The sequence below is a fragment of the Rattus norvegicus genome, chromosome 19, assembly GCF_021556685.1.
Source record: "Rattus norvegicus strain SHRSP/BbbUtx chromosome 19, alternate assembly SHRSP_T2T, whole genome shotgun sequence".
Lineage (NCBI taxonomy): Eukaryota > Metazoa > Chordata > Mammalia > Rodentia > Muridae > Rattus > Rattus norvegicus.
Window position 1 is genome coordinate 10022668 of NC_141552.1, and position 20873 is coordinate 10043540.

Consider the following 20873-nt stretch of genomic DNA (forward strand, 5'->3'; position numbering starts at 1 on the left):
TGAGGGTACAGAGGCTGATGAGAGTGAAACGCTCTTACCTGAAATGCTGAGTGATCAGACAGTTTGCTAAACATGTTAAAACTTGTTTTGTAAGCAGCTAAATTCCTTAAACAGGTCTTTAAACTCCGGATGTGTCCCCTCCCCTCAGACATGGGTGGAGCATCCCAAGCTGAGTCTGATTTCTTCTGTGCTAGGTTACAAGGTACAACAATGTGTCTGGGGCTGGGTAACGCTCTAAAGAAAAGTGGTTATTTACCTTAGAGTTCTGGAAATGTAAGGGCCCATATCTGGTGATGACCGTCCTGTGGGTAGAGTCCTGAGGTGGCAAAGGACATCCATTCCAGGAGTCAGGGAACATGTGTGTGTCCAGGTTTCTGTATATGGAGGTCAGGGGACAACCTGAGGGTGTTGGGCCTCACCGAACATGTGTGTGTCCAGGTTTCTGTATATGGAGGTCAGGGGACAACCTGAGGGTGTTGGGCCTCACCTATCGCCTAGTTTGAAGCAGGGCCTCCTTGTTTGCTTCTGCACTGTGCCCTGTAAACTAGGCTAGCTGGCCCACACCTTCCTAGGTTTGGTTCTGTCTTGCACTTGGGTGGGGAAGATACTAGGATCCTGAGTTCAGGGCCAGCTTGAGTGACATGAGCCCTCATCTCGAACAAAACAAAGCAAATAATAAAAAGAAAACTGTTAATTTAGGGGGCTGAGTGCTTACTGCTCGTGGCTCACAGGGACCTGTTACCTCTAGTTCCGGGGATCTAGTGCCTTTTCTGACCCCTATGGGTTCCTGCCTGCAGGGAATACATGTAGACACACTTGGACACATACAAATAGACTCAATGCATACTTTTAAAATGTGTTAGTTTAAATGGGCAAAGATAAGGAGATTGGAGAAAAGGTAACTGAACTAAATCGTCAGGGTAAGAGACTCATTAATACATCAGACAGCACGCAGCTGATTTTTGAAGGGAGTTGGGTCCCCCAGACAAAGGGGGCCCCTTCTTAGGGGCTTCAGAGGCAGCCTGGTCCCATATCTCTGGTTAATGTTATCCACAGTGCACACCTGAACCAGGTTACCTCTGGTTCCTAGGCTGCAAGGGGAAGGATTTGGTCCTTTATTTTCTCTCTCTCTCTTTTTTTTTTTTTTTTTTTTTTTTTTTGAGCTGAGGACCGAACCCAGGGCCTTGCGCTTGCTAGGCAAGCGCTCTACCACTGAGCTAAATCCCCAACCCCTTTATTTTCATTTTAGTATTTTTTAACACATTTATTTATTGAGGGGTAGAAGGCATATGTTTGAGATCAGAGGACAACCTGTGGGAGTCTGTGGAGAGCTTTCCGGGCGCTTGGCAGGAATTTGACATTGGGCCAGGACAAGGAAGTAGGCTCAGGCAGGAATCTGATTTCGGGCTAGAACAAAGAAATAGGCTTCAGGCAAGAATATGGCTTTGGGCTAGGACAGGGAAGTAGGCTCAGATAGCTTGGTCATCCTGATAAGCCCCTAGAAACAGTGATGGTGGAACTTTGTTTACTGCTTTCCTTGTTCCATGGCTAACTGTATTTATTGTCTTGCTTGTTCTTTAACCTAGAACTGACCTTATTACTTGCACGTAATTAAAGTGATATAAAAAGCAGATCAGGAAAAAAATAAACCGGCCCCAGCCTCAGAACTGGCTGGGGTCATGCTACAGCGTTGTCTAATTGTCATTTTTCTTTTTAATCCTCGCTGCTGCCCTGGAGAACCTGTTCACTGACCGAGCTGGCTTGGTCAGGAGTCAGTTCTCCCCTCCCACCATGTGGGTTGTCTGGGGATTTCTGCTCAGGCCACCAGGCTTTGAAGCACAAGCCCTTACCCTTAAAGCCACTTCCTCTGCCTTTTCTGACCACAGGTTACACGTAATTCCACTGTAGGTGAACCTGGTGGGAGGGAGAGGCTTCAGAAAGCATGCGACACCACATTTCCCAATCTCAGGAAAATTGACAGGGATCACAATTTGGATTCACATGCTAATTTGGGAAGAATTTCATATATTTCAATGTTAAGATATTTAATGAGAGCATAGAGCAAACTCATCCTATTTCCCATGTGTTTTGTGTTTTTGTTTATTTTTGAGACAGGGTTTCTCCATATAACAGCCCAGGATGACCTTGAACTCACAGAGATCCACCTGTTTGCTGATGCCTCCTGAGTACTAGGATTAAAGGCATGAGCCACAGGTGCAGCTACCGCCGCCGCCGCCGCCGCCGCCGCCGCCGCCGCCACCACCACCACCTGTCTTGTAATAAACTTAAAAAGCTCACTATGAAGTGCGCAGACAACACAGAGCAACGGATAAGGTAGGGATTCTTCCACCATGACCACCAACAGAGGGCAGGCCATGCTCTGGCTTAGTCACCTTCATTGATGACAGGGGTCATGTGCTGGCAGTGCTGACATCTCAGGAAACCACTCTGCCATGGTCCTGTGGCAGCAATAGAAGTCTTGCTTTCCCGGTCACCAGGAGCTGCCAAGGCAGAGACAGCCCACCGTATACCACCTTGGGATGCTGGTTCTTCTAAACAGATGTACCCTCCTGGGCAATTACTGTTGCCAGGCAACAACAGAAGAGTTCTGCCTGTCAGTCCCTGCTGGTATATTCAGCATGCTCTTGGATCAGCCTAGGAGTTCTGCTGTGCACTGGGAGCTGCTTTTGTGGGGACTCTAGAAAATGAGCTGCCCCAACCTCCTCCCTGCTGTTGGAGAAGAGTCGCCCGCCCCTTCTACATCAGGCCACACCTCCTAATCCTTCCAACAGTTTATCAACTGGAGATTAAACATTTAAATATATGAGCCTATGGGGCTAGTTCTCATTAAATTACCAGAGTAGCCCAGGCTGACCCGGAACTTGCCAACCTCCTGCCTGCAAGTCTCTCTCAGACTTGCCCACTGTCTTATCATTGGTTCTGCACGCTCTTGAGTGTCGAATTGCAGACATGTGCTCTCCTGAGTCCAGAATCCTGGATTCCTGGCCCTGAGTGGAGTTGGCATCCCAGAAGTGCCACTCTGGCTTCAACCCAGCCTGGGGCGGGCTTTGAGTAGAAAGGTTGCTACGTTGCGGTAAATCTCCCACCCCGATAAGTCCGTGCAAGGAAAACACAACTCAATTAATATGAATACAAGCTGCCTAGATTGAACAGGTCTACCACTGAACTACTCTATCCTCCATCTATGAGATCCCTTGCGATTTGTGGTTCCTTCAGGTCACATGCTTCTGCTTCATCTTCCTTCCACCTCCTCTTCTTCTGTCTTCCTCTTTCTCCTTCTTCTCGTCTCTCACAGGCTCTAACCTTTATCTGACCAGTTAAAATGGGGAGAAGGTTGACATGAAGTCAACTGAGTTCATGTTTCACTCCTTGCCCAAGTAAGCCCCTCTTGAGGAAGCGTCAAAATACAAACAGCAACAGGACCCTTGGCCAGTCATTCTTTAAGAGGTAGGGGAAGGATGGGGGTCACTAGGAATCAGGACTGGAAATTTATCTTTTCCACGTTCCTTAAATCCTCTCAGACAAGGCAGGGACTCTGTAATACATATCTTACTTTAGGCTCTGAGAGGCAAGACTGCATGCCCAGTGTCACACAGCTCCTGAGTTACAAAGCCAAGATTCATATTCAGGCCTGTCAGAGTCTGGGGCAGTTCTTTCTGAGATGACGCCACCATCAGTTCTGAGGCATGAGAAACATCCGTGTTGACAAGGCCCAAGCCCGTCCACCCAAACAGATTGTGGTTCAACAGACACCATGTCCAAACCACAGGATCCTCTTCAAGAGCACAGCAGCAGCCTTCTTGCCTTCCTGTTGTGAGCCAGAAGTCAGGAAATAGAGATGTTCCTAGGGCTAAAAGTACACCCAGTTGGGCAGGAAGGGGCTGGCAGCCCTCAGGCACATCTACTGCCCAGCTGTGGGTGTTGGCAATGGGGAGGGAGGGAGGCTGGAAGCTAAGTAGAGATAAAGGCCTGGGGAGGGAGGTGAGGAGTGCACTGTAGGCCAAAGCAAGGCAAGCTCTTGTATTAGGATCCTGTAAAGGAACAGAATTGATAAATGAATACATACATATATATGAGTTTGAGGAGTGTGACTGGTTTACAGGAAGGACTTGGTCTAGGTAACCCAACTATGCTACTCTAGAATCTGGAAATTCCTGGATGCTGTAGCAATCCCGATCCATGGATGAAGGCCTGGGAGATTCCTGGAGAGCTTCTTGGTCTTCAGTCTACACTTGAAGGACCCTAGTTCTTACTGAAGTATAAGAGCTATTAAGAGGCTTGGCCTGGTAGAAAGTAGGGAGGTTATGGAGTTCCTGTGAAGGACCCTAAGGGCTTTCGCCAGCTTTACGCCCACTGCCTCAGGTGAAGATTAGGCCAAGTTCCATTCTCCACCCACAGTTCTCTGGAGGAGCAGGGACATTCTTGAAAAACCGCAGAATGCACTGCCGGCTGATAGTCACCTGACCCTCTGGTCCCAGATAGAGTGCGTATGCATGTCCTATGCTTGCTAGCCAATAGATTCAAAGGTCAATATGCTTAGCCAGTAAGTTTAAACTGTAACCTTGCTGATGTAACCTGTAACCCTAAAAAGTATAAAAACTGCTTGTTATAGCCATTAGGGGGTCACCCGCCTTCTAGTCACTCACCACGAGAGACTCATTGAAGGTGGACCCCAATTCGTGCCTCACTTGGGGGGGCCTCCTGGTAGTTAAGACTCACTTCCAGCCTTACACACTGGATTCCCAAAGAAGTTGATACCCCATCAGCCAAGGAATGCCACAGCAGCAGGATAGGTGAGCTTGCCATCCAGAGTGAGGGCAAGCAGGCAAAATTTCTTTCTTGTCCTTTTATCTGGGATGCCACCAGAAGGTGCCACTCACTTAGAGTGGGTTCCAAAAAAAAACCTGTGCTAGAAAATCTCTCACAGGTTGACTTGAGTTGATTCCAGATGCAATCGGGTTGATGATAAAGATCTCGGGGCTGGAGAGATGGCTCAGTGGTTAAGCCCTCACTGGTCTTCCCGGGGGCCTGAGTTCAATTCCCAGCATCCACATAGCAGCTCACAACTTTCTGAAGCCATCTTCTGGTGTGCAGAGTACAGGAAGACAAAAAGTATCCACATACATAAATAAAATTTTCAAAAAAAAAAAAAAAGGTAGCCCCCATACTTGTGTTACTCTTTTTCTTTTTTGAGACAAGGTCTCAGGATGTGTGCTAAACTAGCCTTGAACTTGTGACGATCAGCGCCTTTGCCTCCTGAGTGCTGGGATTACAGGTGTAACCCACCATATCGGGCTCTCTCTATTCCTGCTGGGCTTTTGCTTCTCATTAAGGCTGGAGAAGGAGGAGAATTTAGGGGACATGGGAGGGAAAGGAGCCCCTCGCCTCGAAGTCTGATTGAAGAGTCTTGACAGCTGAGCGTCCAGCACAGTGAACACTGGCTGTGAGGGCTACCCACACGGCCCAGTTACTCTTTTTAGAGGCATTTCAAACAAGAACACTAACACAGCAAAGAACTGTACTCCGGGTCTGACCATATACAGTGGTTTTCCTTTCCCAACTGGAACTCTATAGTGTTCTAGGAACCCCACTTATAGTAAAAGACACAACTGAACCCTCTTGAGCGGGCCCCATGACCCACCGTCTTATCTGATCAGATAATGGACCTACGTGGCACCTCTGGAGAAAACATATGATCTCTTTTATCCAAAAGGAGGAAGAAAAGAGACTTCCTTACCGACCGATTAAGTTGTAACCCTGAGCCACCCAGATCACACAAGCATCCGTGGGGACTGCTAGGTCACTGAATCGGGTGGGAGCCTCTCTTGAGCAGCCAGGCCATCAGGTGTGTTCTACCACATCAGGTCTTCAAGCCTCCGAGCTTAAATCTACGTTTAGATCTTTCCATCTCTCTTTCTCCCTCCCTCCCTCCCTCTCCCTCTCTACCCACTTCCTCCTTCCCTTTCCCCTTCAGATCCTCTCCCCCACCCTTCTTTCCCTTCCCCTTCCCTCCCTCCTCTAACAAAAGGCTCCATACAGGCTCTAGTGAAATTCCTTTCTTCCACAAAGACAGGGAAAAGGAAATGCCTCAGGCTGCAGGGATCAGGGCTGCCAGGGCCTCCTGCAAGGCAGCTGAGACTCCATAAGAAAACCACCTTCCGTGTGTAGGTTGAGCCACCCAGAGCAAGGGGATTAACCTAAACCCTGCCTGAGGCATCCCCTTCTTTGGGAGTCTTATCAGGTTATTACAAACAGATACATCCACTTGCTTGGGCAACAATTATTTGTTTATTTTAATTAACATTTAATGTGTGATGATAATTGGCTTGATGTTCAGGCTGGGTTGAAATGGTTGGTAAGGCTGTCCAGCAACCTGTTTCTTCTAAGAGTACAGCCAGTGTGGGAAGAGCTGCCTTTTCTCCCCTTTCCCCCGTCGGCCATATATAAGATGGAGCCGACATGGGTCCAGTTCTGAACCCTCTCCTTCTGCCCCCACAATGACAGCAGATCAGAATTGCACCTCAGCCCTGGAAGCCAAGTGGAGCAAGGGGTGGGGGAATGTTGCTGGAAGTTCACTCTCTCCGTGGCATTTTCTGCAAGTGTCCTGGGCACCTAGAAGGACCTCAACCCTCGGGCGCACCAAGCAATGAGGATAGGCCCCAACCAGGCGGCAAAGACAAGGGTAGATGTAAGCTCATCATAGCCCCAAACATACCTATCCTCTGCTCCCCTAGCACATACAGAACAATGGCCTGGGGTCCCTTTAAGGGGTTTTACCAAGTCTACCCTCTGTGACTCAGGCTCCTGGTGAAATTAGAGGTGGCCCATGACTGAAAACAGCTGCTTAGCCATAGAGATCTGTCTCCTTAGCAGCAGGGGTAAAGATAACCCTGTCAGCTGCGGATCAGGGACTTTAGAGTCCTGCAGATCTGCATGTGTGGCTTTTTGGACCCATGAACACATCTGAATGGGAGCTTTAAAAATATTCTTTAAATTTCTATTGTATATGTATGAGTGTTTTGCCTACCGTGTATATATGCCACACCTTCATGCCTGGTGCCCTTTGGAGGCCAGAGGAGAACGTCAGATCTCTTGAGCTAGAGTCACAGACAGCTGAGAGATGCCACGTGGGTGCTGGGAACTGAACCAGTGTCCTCTTAAGTCATTTCTCCAGCCTCCTGAACGGGAACTTTGAAGCCACATGGCCCTGCTTGGTCCCCACCCTCTCCCTCCTGTACAGAGAAGGCAATGGAGTCTAGAAGGAAGTAGGTAACTGTTCATGGTCCCACAAACCAGCCAGAGGTGAGAGCAAATGGCAGCCACTGATAGGCTACTCCTGGGACATGGAGTGGGCCTGGTCCAGGCGGGCAGTGCCAGAGGAGGAGGTTGTGGTGCTCTGAGTCGGGAAGTAGAGGATGATGAACCAGCAGAAGATGAAGAGTCCTGTGGTAAAGAGGGTTTCAGTGAGCCCAGAACAGGCAGGGACACAGAAGGGACTCCACTATAAATGTCCAAGCACCTAATGAAAAGGTTAGGCCAAAAAAAAAAAAAAAAAAAAAAAAAACCTATTCCTGAAACAGAGCGGAATAAAAACTTTAGAGACAGAAAACACCAGCCTTGAAATAAATTGCACATGTATCTATCGCCAAAAACAAAATTATTCTCACATGTATAAAACCATTGGTCTCCCCACCCCATCCCTTTATAAAGGATTACTAGAGGGGTTGGGGATTTAGCTCAGTGGTAGAGCGCTTGCCTAGCAAGCACAAGGCCCTGGGTTCGGTCCTCAGCTCCGGAAAAAAAAAAAAAAAAAGGATTACTAGAGGATGCATGTTAGCAAGATGAAAAGGGAGGTTCAGTAGAGTGTAGAAAAACCAGAATACCAAATTGACTGAGAAATGCAAGCTTTGTGCTCAAAGGGAATTTATAATGAAAACACTGTACAACAATACCAAGGCCGAGAACTTAAAGGGTACCACAGGCTCTGCTGTGCATGGGAGGGTGACAAGAAAACTGAATGATGTCGGCTCATCAGAGTGCCAGGCGCAGGCTTAAACAGTAATGTAGGCCGTGCAAGAAGAATGACACACCTCTAAGTTCAGGTGCCTCTCTTCCCAATTCTAAACCTCTGGGGCTTTCCAAATGTGCACTTGCGATTGTTTTTCTGGGAACCATCTTAGATGACCTTAAAGCAGTTAGTGTGTGTGTGAGTGTATGTGTGTGTGTTTGAGTGTGTGTGAGTGTGCGTGTGTGTTGTCTTTTTTTTTTTGGAGCTGGGGACCGAACCCAGGGCCTTGCGCTTGCTAGACAAGCGCTCTACCACTGAGCTAAATCCCCAACCCCGTGTTGTCTTTTAAGATTTTTTTTTACATATGAATGTTTTGCCTGCACATATGTATGTGCACCTGGTAGCTGCAGAAGTCAGAAGCTGCAAAAGGTACCTGGAGCCACTGGATCTGGAATTACAGATAGTTGAGAACCTCCTGTGTGGGTACTGGGAACTAAACCTAGGACCTCTGTGAGAACAGAAAGGGCTCTTTTTTTTTTTTTTTAAAGATTTATTCATTTATTATATGTAAGTACACTATAGCTGTCTTCAGATACACCAGAAGAGGGCATCAGATCTCTTTACAGATGGTTGTGAGCCACCATGTGGTTGCTGGGAATTGAACTCATGACCCCTGGAAGAGCAGTCGGGTGCTCTTAACCGCTGAGCCATCTCTCCAGCCCACAGAAAGGGCTCTTAACCGTGGAGCCATCACCCCAGACTTTTGCTTGCTTGTTTGTTTGTTTAATTAACATAGAAAGTAGATTATTAACCAGTAGCTTTTGCAGGATCCTGTTCCAGAGCACAGGAGTGGTGCTGATGGTCTCCAGTCATGTACTACATGTGAAGACCTAACCGCTCCCTCCCCTCTCTGACCTGTTCTTTTCTCTGAGTCTTCCTCTCCTGTAGCCACCTTGAATTCTAGGAATAGCAGGTCTAAGAAACAAGTATCCTTTGACAAAATTGAAGCTACCCCAAGGCGGGAGCCACTTTCTTACTGCAGACAGACCCCTGTGTGGTTGTTTTAAGGTAATGACTAACAAGGTGCTGGCTGTGCATGCTGGCTGTGCATGCTGGCTGTGTAGGCTGCTCTCCCTGGCTTTTGTGCCCTCCCTGTATAACCCCGAGACTTTTGAAGTCAGGGCAGAGGATGCTGTTTCTCCTGTTCGTTCAGAATAGCTATTCTCAATAATCCCCCCCCCCCACCTTTCTATTTCACTGCTGCTTTTTTTTTTTTTTTTTTTTTTTGGTTCTTTTTTTCGGAGCTGGGGACCGAACCCAGGGCCTTGCGCTTCCTAGGCAAGCGCTCTACCACTGAGCTAAATCCCCAACCCCTTCACTGCTGCTTTTACCAGTTGTTTGACTGGGGCAAGTGTGTGTTCTACTGGGGAACCTCTGGAGCTGGCCTCTGAACTGCCCTTAGGACTCTAGTACTATGCCCTGTGTATTGAAGACCTCTTGAGTCTCACACATGGGTCCCATTCACCATGAAACATGGCCTGTTCAAGGGACAAGGACTGCTCTGACTTAGATGAATGAGGAACATAAGTACCGCCTGCCTGGGAAATGGTGAACAGTGGTTGTCACTTTGATAGGACTTAGAATCACCTATGAGACACACCTCTGATCCCCAGAGTAAGTAACTGTAAGGGAGCTTCTGGATCAGCTAATCCAGGTGGAAAGGGCCACCCTAAAAGTTGGGGGCACCATTCCAAGGACCTGGAAGAAATGTGAAAGAGGCTTGGTGACAGGGTTCAGTGCCTAAAGGCACTTGCCAGAAAACCCGACAACATGAGTTACAACCTGGGACCCTCATGGTGGAAGGAAAGAAGTGACTTTCCCAGGCCGTCCTCTGACCTCCACATGCACATGCACTCGTAAACAAATAGATAAATAGATACATAAAAAAAAAACCATAATTTTAAAAAGTAAAAAGAGAGAGCGTCCCACCAGCACCTGTCTGTCCGTCTCTTTCCTGAAGCAGGGATGGTGTAACTAGCTGTGTCCTGCCTTTGCCATTATTGCATCCTCTGCACTCTTGAATGAGAGTCAAGACCTTTATTAAGTTGCTTTAGTTGTGTGTGGTGGTGTTGAATAGGTTTGGCCTGTATAGACTCATGTGTTTGAATGTTTGGCCCAAGGAGAGGACACTATTAAGAGGTGTGGCCTTGTTGGAGTGGGTGTGGCCTTGTTGGGTAGGTGTGGCCTTGTTGGGTAGGTGTGGCCTTGTTGGAGAAAGTGGATCACTGTGGGGGTGAGCTTTGAGGTCTCCTAGTATGCAAGTTCTACCCAGTGTTGAACAGTCTCTCCTCTTGGCTGCCTTCAGATCAAGATGTAGAACTCTCAGCTCTTCTAGCACCGTGTCTGCCTGGATGCTGCCATGCTTCCCGCCATAATGATAATGGACTGAACCTCTCACACTGTAAGCCAGCCCCAAGTAAATATTGGCCTCTATAAGAGCTTCCTCAGCCATGTTGTCTCTTCACAGCCATGAAACCACAAGACAGTGGACAATTTTGTTGCAGCAAACCAAACCATACCAAACCAAACCAAAAACTAATACTTTGAAAGCTTCATAAGGATTCTACGTCATGTCACAACAAATCTCATGACCCTGACTTCCTAGAGAGAACTAGTCATCTGACTCTGAGCACAGAGTCAGCAGCCATTTTGGAAAGCAGAGAGAACAAGTTGTCACAGAGGCTAGACGGGAGACAATACTCAACTCCAAAACAATAGGTGGGGACATCTGCTTTGATTTATGTGGCTTTTTCTGATCCCAGCCCCAAGACACCAACTACCCTTGCTTCCCTGGATCCCACAAGAGTCTTGGATATCTAAAATTAGCACCTTTGACTTGAGCTAGTTTCTGTGGAAGCCTGTGATCTATAGAACACCTTCCTCAATTACCAGTGCCCCTTGGTGCCCGTGAGACACCCTGTGGCCTCCCTGGAGACTTACCTTGCAGAGAGTTTAGGAGGGTGAAGATGTAGACGGTAGACAAGCCGAGGGGTGTGAGAACAGCCAGTCCCCAGGTCATGCCCACCAGGCTTGAGAGGCCCAACACAGTGAGGACCGACTTCCAGGTTTGCCCCTGTCCTTTGCCCGCTGTGACACTGGGCAGAGTGAAGATCTTCCAGGCCACCATTGCCAGCACCACAGCACCGAAGAGGAAGGTGACAAGGAAGTAGCCATGGACAGTAGCATAAAGGGCAGGCTCTTTCTGGAACCAGCACCTGGAGGAGGTGGATAGCCGCTGGGGCTGGGAGGAAATCCCTGACCATTTTGCCCCAGGATACTTCCCCGGATGATCTTTCGTGACCTAGGAGATGTCCCCCATTGCCATTGGCTTTCCTGAGCCTCCTCCTTTATTTCCCTTTCTGACTCCAGACTTCTATTTACCCCCTGTACTACAAGCCAGCTAGATCTGACTATCCTCCCAACCTTGACATGGAGGGCCCCCTCCCTAAGACCTCTTCCTCTTCTTCCCTCCAGGGAAACCAAAGGCCTCCATACCCTCTGCACCCCTCAGCCCCACTCACAGCTCCAGTGAGGTGCGATTCTCCTGGTCGCGGATGGTGTAAACCCCGTAACTGTTGCTACTTCCAACACCAATAACTATAAGAACAGGCAGGCCTGTGGACAAGGGGGAAGGGGAGAGTTGGCATTGCCAGCGTCCCCTCGATGGAGATTGCCTCCGTCCCTCCAGCTATCCATCACTCGAGCTTTGGGCTTCCCTAGGCTCTTCCCCATCAACCCTGCAGCCTCCTCTACCCCTCCAGCCTGTGCCTACCCCAGCCTAGCAGGCTCAGCTTCAGGAAATAGTGTCCAAAGTAGGTATTGAAGACCTTGATGACCAGCAGGTAGAGGTGGAAGGCCTCCAGGCCCATCCAGGTGAAGACACAGAGCAGGAAGTAGTGGAAAATGGCAGCTCGGACCCAGCAGGAAGCTGGGGGGCCTTGAGAGCTGCTCCCCACGTTGATCAAGAAGGTAAGATTCAGGAGAAATAGGCTGGTGCTCAGAGCCATGTGGATCTTAGGGGCATCTTCAGACTTGAACCTCTGCAGAGAGAACCTGGGAGAGAAGAGCAAGTGAACAAGCCCCAAGGAGCCGCAGCCTGCACGGGGTGTCCAGGCTGGTCTATCTCCCTGCTTCAGTTCTGTGCCACCGACAGCTGCCATTATCCTCGTGCCCATCTCCTCATGCCTGACCATTTAGTTTCCTCCTCTGCTAGGAGTCAGTGTGCAAGCTCTCAGGTTCTAATCCACAAGCCCCTTCATGGCTCTCTGGGCTCTGTGGATGCTTGCTGGTCCTGCCAACCTCGCCGTTTGACAGATTCCTTAGCTAAATTGTGTAACTTGTGATGCTGAGGAATTGACACGGAGGATGGGACTGGGGCTGGGGACTGTTCTATACCAGTACTCGGTCGGGTGGGAGAGGGGAGGCGTGACATGAGTGAGCTCACAGGGGCTGAAGCCCAGGGCTTCTCTTAGTGACTGAGGCACAAAGGCACAGGAGAAGGACAGTAGGGAATCCATGGCCTGGAAAATGGAAAGCCCAAAGAATGTTCTAGATGGATTCCGGCAAGCGTAGGCTCTAGGGGATAGGGATAGGCAAGGCTGAGCAGAGGCTGATCCCACAGACTCCTTCAAGTTAGGAAGTCTGAGGGTTTCTTGGCCAGACCCTGGCTCAGGACAGCCAAGTGACAGTGCTGTCTGTTCCTATGTCTGTCCTGTGCCTGCTCCTTGTTAGAGAAGTTCATGTATCCCTGAAGGGGCATCCTTCCCCACACTTAATCACAAGTAACTGTGGAGATGGTAGCTAGTCCCTTGTTACTAATCCAAGAGTAGCCAAATGGCTTGGCCAGCCTGTGCTTTCCACCCTGCAACCATCGTGGCCCAATCAGTTGTTGGTCTGTGATCAAAGTCAAACCCTAAAACAACTGAGTATTCATGAGATAAACATGCACACCCGTAGAACACTCAGCATCCCTGGAGTGTGACCCCTAGAGTCCTGTGCCCACAGGGATCACACACTTGGCTAATACTCAGCCATCCGTTGCAACTAGGACTACTCTGAAGACTGGGTCATGTAGTTTCATTTAGACAAGACTCCTATGTGGATATGAACACATACATTCACTGAAATGCGCACACACATATACACCCACATACACATGTACATGCATGCACACACACATATACATATGTATGCCTGTGCATGCATATGTGTACACACACACTATATACACATGCACACATGTAAATGCATACACAAATATACATGTGTATGCCTGTGCATACACATGTGTACACACATTATACATACACGCACACGTATATACATGTGCAGGTGCACATACATACTACATAAACATGCATACACATACATGTGCATGCACACACCACACACACACACATGGTATCTAAAACAATGAAGCTGAAGGGGTCTTGAATACACACATGCACATACACACACATACACACACATATACATGTGTATGCCTGTGTGTGAACATGTGCATACACACACACTACATACACATGCACACACATATACATGTGCAGGTGCATGTACATACTACATAAACATACATACACAGGGTTGGGGATTTAGCTCAGTGGTAGAGTGCTTGCCTAACAATCGCAAGGCCCTGGGTTCGGACCTCAGCTCCAAAAAAAAAAAAAATGCACACACATACATGTGCATGCACATACCATACACACACAGCATTCTCTCTCTCTTTCTCTCTTTCTCTCTCTTTCACACACACACACACACAATCACAATCTAAAGCAGTGGAGCTAAAGGGCTCTTGAAAACACACATACACATGCATACACATATACATGCATGCACACACATATACATGTGCAGGTACACATACATACTACATAAACATGCCTACACATACATGTGCATGCACACACATGCGCATGCACACACACATGCACACACACGATATGTAAAGCAGTGGAGCTAAAGGGGTCTTGAATACACACACACATACACATACATACACATGTACATGCATGCACACACATGTGCAGGTGTGCATACATACTACATAAACATGCATACACATACATGTGCATGCACACCACACACACACACACACACACACACACACGATGTGTAAAGCAATGGAGCTGAAGGGATCTTGAGACTACTTAGCTATGCTCTGCCACTGCCAACTTCCTGGCTTAGATGATACTGTACAGCTACATACGACATGTCACTTGGGGAAGTTCCGGGAAGGAACCACAGACTGTGCTATTTTTGCAGTTTCCAGTTAGCCTACAATTAATTTGAAACGTTTGTTCTTAAAGACTTCAATTCTGGAGCTTCGTTTTCGCTTGAGTATCTAAGGAGCTGGGACCCGAGCCCAAAGTTCTCAAGGCATCAGGGTGAAATTGGCATCCTGACAAGAGAGAGAGCAAGCTGTGAAAGGAGAAACCAATCCCCAGGGCTTCAGTGGGATCCCTTAGTTCTTTCCCTGCCTGGAGGCCACATGCTGTGAGTTTTCTAGTTCCACAAATCAATCCCTCTCGAATTGCGCTGGCCAATCTGAGTTGAGTTTCTGCCACTTTCAACTTCAATCCGATGTCCCACCTACTCAGTGAGCTAACCAAAGACCAGAGGAGACAACGAGAGACCACAGAACAAAGACACCTTATCCCTATCCTGTATTTCCCTGAGGACAGGAGGAAAAAGGGGTGTCTGTCTTCATTTACCTGAAGGCAACGTAGAGAACCATGGTGAAGGCCAGGAAGATCATGGAGACTGCACTGCCTGCCTGGGAGATGCGAGTGAGAGTCCGTGCCGTGGCCTGGTCCAGGGTCGGCCTCTGTAGATGACCCCCAAGTTCTGATCACATCACTGAGAGGCCAGACCTACACATCTCCCAAACCCCAGCCAGCTAGGAAGCCTCTTCCAGGGACAGAGGCTGGACCACTGCAGTCGGGATGGCATGGGGTATTACCAGCAGCAAGGCGAAGAAGGTCAAGTGGTCGCAGCGGCAGACAGTTCTCCCATCCCCCGGCTCCGTGGAGCAGCCGTGGGAATCCCAGTCTCCTGTGGGCCACAGCAAAGTAAGAGCGGAGCAGGAGGGGAGGGCGGGCCTGCCTCTATCCTCAGCCTCTGCCCTGTGGAAGCCCATAGCTTCCTCTTTTCTCATTCCGGAAGTGGTCTTCCAAACCTACCTTTAGCCATATCCCAGAACACACAGGTGAGGATCACATTCTGAAACCAGAGAGTGTGAGTCAGAAGAGGAGGGAGGCAGGACACGGGGAAAAAGAGGGTATTACCAGGGGTCTGTGTGTGCCTTAAGAGGAAGCCCTCTGTAGCCTACATGAGAAAACTGACTATATCAGCTGACGCTCCCTGGACCATTGTGCATGTGGGACACACAACATATATGGCACTAGAAGGTCTGATCATGCGTGCCTTCAAGATCATTGCCTGGTGGGGGTAGAAAGCTTATACACAGATGGGTCCTCCAGGCCCTCACACATTTATGAACATGGGGGTAGGAGGGTGTAGGGGCACGTGTGTTCACGTGTGCAGGGCAGACAGACGTCTTTGGGCATAACTGGGCACGCTCCTGATGACTTCTTCTGGGCACACATAGAAGGGTAAAGGGCACAAGGTCCCATGCATGGCTTCTCCGAGCTCATGCATCGTGTGCCCCCACAGTAACTGCCAGGCCCCAGGGTAAAGACTCACAGGTGATTGATGCTGGTGGGAGAAGGTGATCTCTACAGGTTCTGACAGCCCGGTGGCGTGCATCTGGCCCACACTCAAGCCCACCATGCGGTTGTTCAACACACTGCTGCCTTTGTCCTCAAGAAGCCTGGGGCCCTGGGAGGAGATTGGCAGGAGGCTAGCTATGGGGTAGGTTGACCATTCCTGCCCTATATAGAGGTCTTGAACTCTAGGACATGCCCTCACCTGGGACACCAGGGGATCAGGTACCCGGGGACTATAGGCACCTTTCATATTTCTGCTTTCTATAATATGCTTGGGTGGTGCTAGGCAGGGCCGGGCTCTAGACTCTTAAAACACCTTGCTGAAAAGCAACCCTCTGAACTGGAAGAGCTTGTGGCTAAGATCAGCCAGGAAATGGGGTAAATGCCAGTGAATGCTTCGAGGTTGGGGGGACGAGTGCTTTTAGATCCAAGGGGACATACATGCAAGCTTACATGGGTGGATGCATGTCTCAGGAACACACACCTAGCAGGCACTGGCAAGGGATAGCAGGTTTGCCATGTAAACACAATCACATCTGATCACACCTGAGTAAATGCACTCAGGAATATAGAAGGGCATGTGTGTTCATGCATGTGCAAGGACACACAAGCATACACGAGCACACTTGGACACCACACACAGTTGGTAGGTGCTGATGTCACAGTATCATAATAGTCTTCGGGCTACAGACTATAGAAATGGTTCATGGATGACCTGGCTGCCTCAGAGACAATCTCAGGGACCCTGAGCATTTAACACTGCCACTTCCAGGGGTTGGGGATTTAGCTCAGTGGAAGAGCGCTTGCCTAGCGAGCGCAAGGTCCTGGGTTCGGTCCCCAGCTCCGAAAAAAAAGAAAAAAGAAAAAAAAAAAATACTGCCGCTTCCTGGGCTCCCAGCAGGCCTCTTACCTTAAAGACATTTCCTGGACCAATGTTTAGAATAGTTATGGCCAACCGGACTGCAGACCTGTTGCCAGGCAAGGCTCCAAACAGGCTCTTGGGAAGTCGGACTCTGTCTGCAGGCTGGTCCTTACCCCGCATCACCTGCCTCGGGATCTGTAAGCATGGATCCAGCAGCTCCCACCTTCCCCTCAGGATTCCAGCCCCAAGTCAGATGCTACAACCACTCCAGTTGGGAGGGAAAGTGCAGCATGCCAAGTGGAGGGGCAGCATCTGAGGACTTTTTAGCTCAGGGCCAGGACACGGAGCACCTGACTCAGTCCAGGTTCTGCTCCTCATGGTCTGGGCCCTTGGACAAGCATTAACGGTGGAGCCTCAGTTTCTCCATCGCAGGGATCAGTGGAGCATGTCTACATTGGTACAGACACGCTCTGCCTTTAAGTGTGTGTGTGTGTGTGTGCGTGTGTGCGTGTGCGTTGTGTGTGGTGTGTGTGTGGTGTGTGTGTGTGGTGTGTGGGGGTGTGTGGTGTGGGGGAGTGTGGTGTGGGGGTGTGTGGGGGTGTGTGGGGTGTGTGTGTGTGTGTGTGTGTGGGAGCAGTAAGGGGTATCCCAGGAAGAAGCGAGAGGAGGCTGGTGTGGGGGACTCGTGCTCACCTTGACTGGGAAGCCCCTCCTGCCCAACGGCGAAGCGGTTTAGAAACCAAGCATAGTTAGAATGTTAGAACAAGCCTCCATAGGAATCACCAGGCGTTCTTTGTCTAGTCTCTGACCTGAGTACCCTAGAGCTTCAGCAAGCTCTGGCTCCCTGCTTCAGAAGGACCCATGCTCACGGGAACAGGGGACCAAGAGTTGGGGCTGAAGCCCAAGTTTTGCCTTCGAGATCTTGTCCGAAAGGTCACATGAATGATGTCATGGCCCAGTGAAGATGCTACCCAGAGGGCACAGCCTCCACAGAGGCTGATGAGCAACTCAGCCATTCCCTAGACCTCTGCCCTCAACCTCCTCTCTGCAGGGATGGTGGGGAACTGCCGAGCCCTTGCCAGACCAAGAATGTCTTGGTATTAACTCAGATTTCCTTTCCAATACGTGTATCGCTTGTTTTATTTTGTTTTAATCTCTTTGGTTTGTTTTGAGAAAGAAGCCGTGTTGGCCTGGAGCTCAGGAGCGATCCTCCTGCCTCTGCCTCCTGAGTGTTGGGAAGATATCGTCCTGCTTGGCTTCCGATACTCTTGAAAGTGGGCAACGCTCTCTCACTATTTACAGGTGAGGAAACTGAGGATCAGAAAAGTAAATGTGCCCATAAAGGCAACGGCTGGTAAGGGCAGAGACGGGGTTTGAATCTGGGCCAGTGTAAATGTAGACTCTTCCCATTCCGTCTCTCAGAGGCCAAGCGTGCCCTTCCCTTACTCTGACTTCAGATATGTGCTCTGGCAGAGAGGTTAATGGGCACTTTAGGTTTGTATGACCCAGGGATTAGTCTTCAGGTGAGCACCCCACGGCTCTAAGAGAGGGAGACTTCCTGAGGACATCAAGGGCAGTGGTCGGAGGGCCAGTTCATGGATCTCCCGGTACCCTGGCTAATCCACCACCAGGCTCCACTCATTCAGTTAATTCACTGACAGCTCGGCTGAATAGGACTTAGGAAGCTTTGATAGGCACTAGCAGAGAGGTCAGAGCCAGCCAACAAGAAGCTCTTCACCTGAGAGGGCACCAGAGAGTAAAGCAGGTCTTCCGAGACATCCGTGCTGATGTTCTGAATCAAGGCCTTAACAAAAGGCATGTCCACGGTCTCCATGGAATTCTCCAGCAGATGGGACTCATAGTTCAGCCAGTATCTGCATGGGGCAAGGGATTGGGGGAGGAGGAGTTTACAGACTGAGCCATCCACTCAGCAGGCTCTTAGGGTGATCGCTAATCCAGAATACCAGAGACCCTGGGCTCTTAAGGTGAAGAAGAGGAGTGACTTGGGAACTGACCCTGAAGGAGTCCGGATGAAGATTGGGTATCTGTGGATAGATTTAGCCCCCATAGACGCATGTATTTGTATATGCTTGGCCCAGGGAGTGGCACTATTAAGCAGTATGGCCTTGTTGGAGGAAGTGTGTCACTGTGAGTGTGTGTTTTGAGACCCTCCTCCTAGCTGTCTGAGAGAGGGTCTTCTGGTTGCCTTCGGATCAAGATGTAGAACTCTCAGCTCTTCGATCATGCCTGCCTGGAAGTTGCCATGTTTCCCACTTTGATGATAACGGACTGAACCTCTGAACCTGTAAGCCAGCCCCAATTAAATGTTGTTGACCTCTGTAAGAGTTGGCTTGGTCATGGTGTCTGTTCACGGCAATGGAAACCCTAAGACAATATCTTAATGTCTGTCTCTAAACTGCTTATTTTGTGTGCGCGAGTGTTTGGCCTGTGTTACAGTACATGCTCCATTCGCATGCCTGGAGTTCAGAAAAGGACGTCAGATCGCCTGGCAATGGCACTAGGGATGGTTGTGAGTCACCAAGTGAGTGCTGGGAACCCAACCTGGGTCTTCACAAATCAGTCAGTATTCACGAATGCCGAGGCATCTCTCCAGCCCATGCTTAAAACAGCAACATGCCGGATACGATCCACACATTAACCGTCTTAGCATGTAGTATTCAGTATTATGGAGCACATCCGTGATGCTCTGAAACCATTGCTACCTTTTTACTTTAGAACAGCCCCACCGCCATGGAAGGAAACCCCATGCTCACTGAGCAGCTACTCTGTCCCCTTCTCTAGCCCCTGAAAACCACTAATCTAATTCTTTGGACAAGGTCTCACGTAGCCTAGGCTGGACTCCTACTCACTCTTCAGCTAAGGATAACCCGAACTCCTGATCCTCCAGCCTCCTCCTCCCCTGGAGGGCAGGGATTGCAGGCATGTGCTAACCACACCAGTTTCTCAGTGCCAGGACTTGTGCTTGCTGGAAAGCATCTACCAACCCAGCCACATCCAGTCCGAACTCCGCCTGTTTTGAATCTACGGTATATTGAAGCGCACACCATGGGGCCCTCGGAGTCTGGCTTCGTATACTTAGCATATCGTCTCCACTCATCATTTCTGAATCCTTCATTGTGGTTTCAGTCCTCCTGGATGAAAGGCACCCATCTACGGCTAGGCTTACAGGCCTGTTCATCTGCCCACCAGTGGGCGGGCATATGAATACGTTGCTCCACCCAGGAGCACACACAGATCTTCATCGCTGGTGGACACATGGCTCTCCGTATCCATCCTCTGATGGGCACACAGCTCTGCACATCCGCCCACAAATGGGCATTTGACTGGACAGTTTTTGTCAACTTGGCACAAATTAGAGTCACTTGGGAAGAGGCCCTGAGAGATTGACTCCATTATCTTGTCCTATGGGCAAGTCTGTGGGGCATTTTCCTGATTAATGATTGAGGCAGACCCAATCCACTATGGGTGGTCCCACTGCTGGGCAGGGGATCCTGGGCTGAATGAAAAAGCAGGCTGAATGGGTCACGGGAAGCAAGGCAGTAAGGAGCATCCTTCCAGATGTCTGCTTCTGGATTCCTGCTTGAGTTCTGGCCTTGATTTCCCTCAGAGAGAGGGACTGCGGTGTAGATGTGGAGCTAAACAAACCCTTTCTCCCCATAGGTTGCTTTGGGCTACGGTGTTTATCACAGCCACAGAAAGCAAACAAGAACGCCCGCCTTTCAGCTTCTGTGAGTAGGGATGCTGTGCAAATCCATGAATGAGCTTTCATGGAAGACTTATTCTAAACTCCCTTGGCATAGACCCATGAGTAGCGCTGTTAGGGCATATGGTAATTCTCCCTATAGCTTCTTGGTCAGCTACCGAATGGCGTTCCACAGCGGCCGCAATATTTCACACCCGTAGCTGCGGTGTATGAAAGTTCCACCAGCCCCATAGTCTTGCCGACACAGGGTTTTGTTTTACATTTTTTTGTTGTTGATTTTTGAGGCATGGTTTCTCCGTGTAACAGCCCTGGCTGTCCTGGAACTCACTCTGTATCCAGGGTGGCCTCAAACTCAGACTGCTGCCTGCCTCTGCCCTCTGAGTGCTGGGACTAAAGGTGTGCCATACCATGCCTGGCTTTGTGTTATTGTTTTTTTTTTTTTTTTTTTTTTTTTAAGATTTATTTATGAGT

General features: G+C 49.3%; 1 protein-coding gene across 1 annotated transcript in view; it reads right to left on the bottom strand.

The window, feature by feature from the left end:
* Nucleotides 1–6286: 6286 nt before the first annotated feature.
* Nucleotides 6287–20873, bottom strand: part of Adgrg3 (adhesion G protein-coupled receptor G3) — a 29322-nt gene continuing 14735 nt past the window's right edge. The window contains 10 exon segments of the mRNA NM_001430216.1: nt 6287–7464; nt 11030–11304; nt 11611–11704; nt 11862–12142; nt 14803–14915; nt 15051–15142; nt 15271–15310; nt 15794–15928; nt 16727–16873; nt 18417–18552. Of these exon segments, the coding sequence (NP_001417145.1) occupies nt 7352–7464; nt 11030–11304; nt 11611–11704; nt 11862–12142; nt 14803–14915; nt 15051–15142; nt 15271–15310; nt 15794–15928; nt 16727–16873; nt 18417–18552 (1426 nt within the window). The 3' untranslated portion in view covers nt 6287–7351.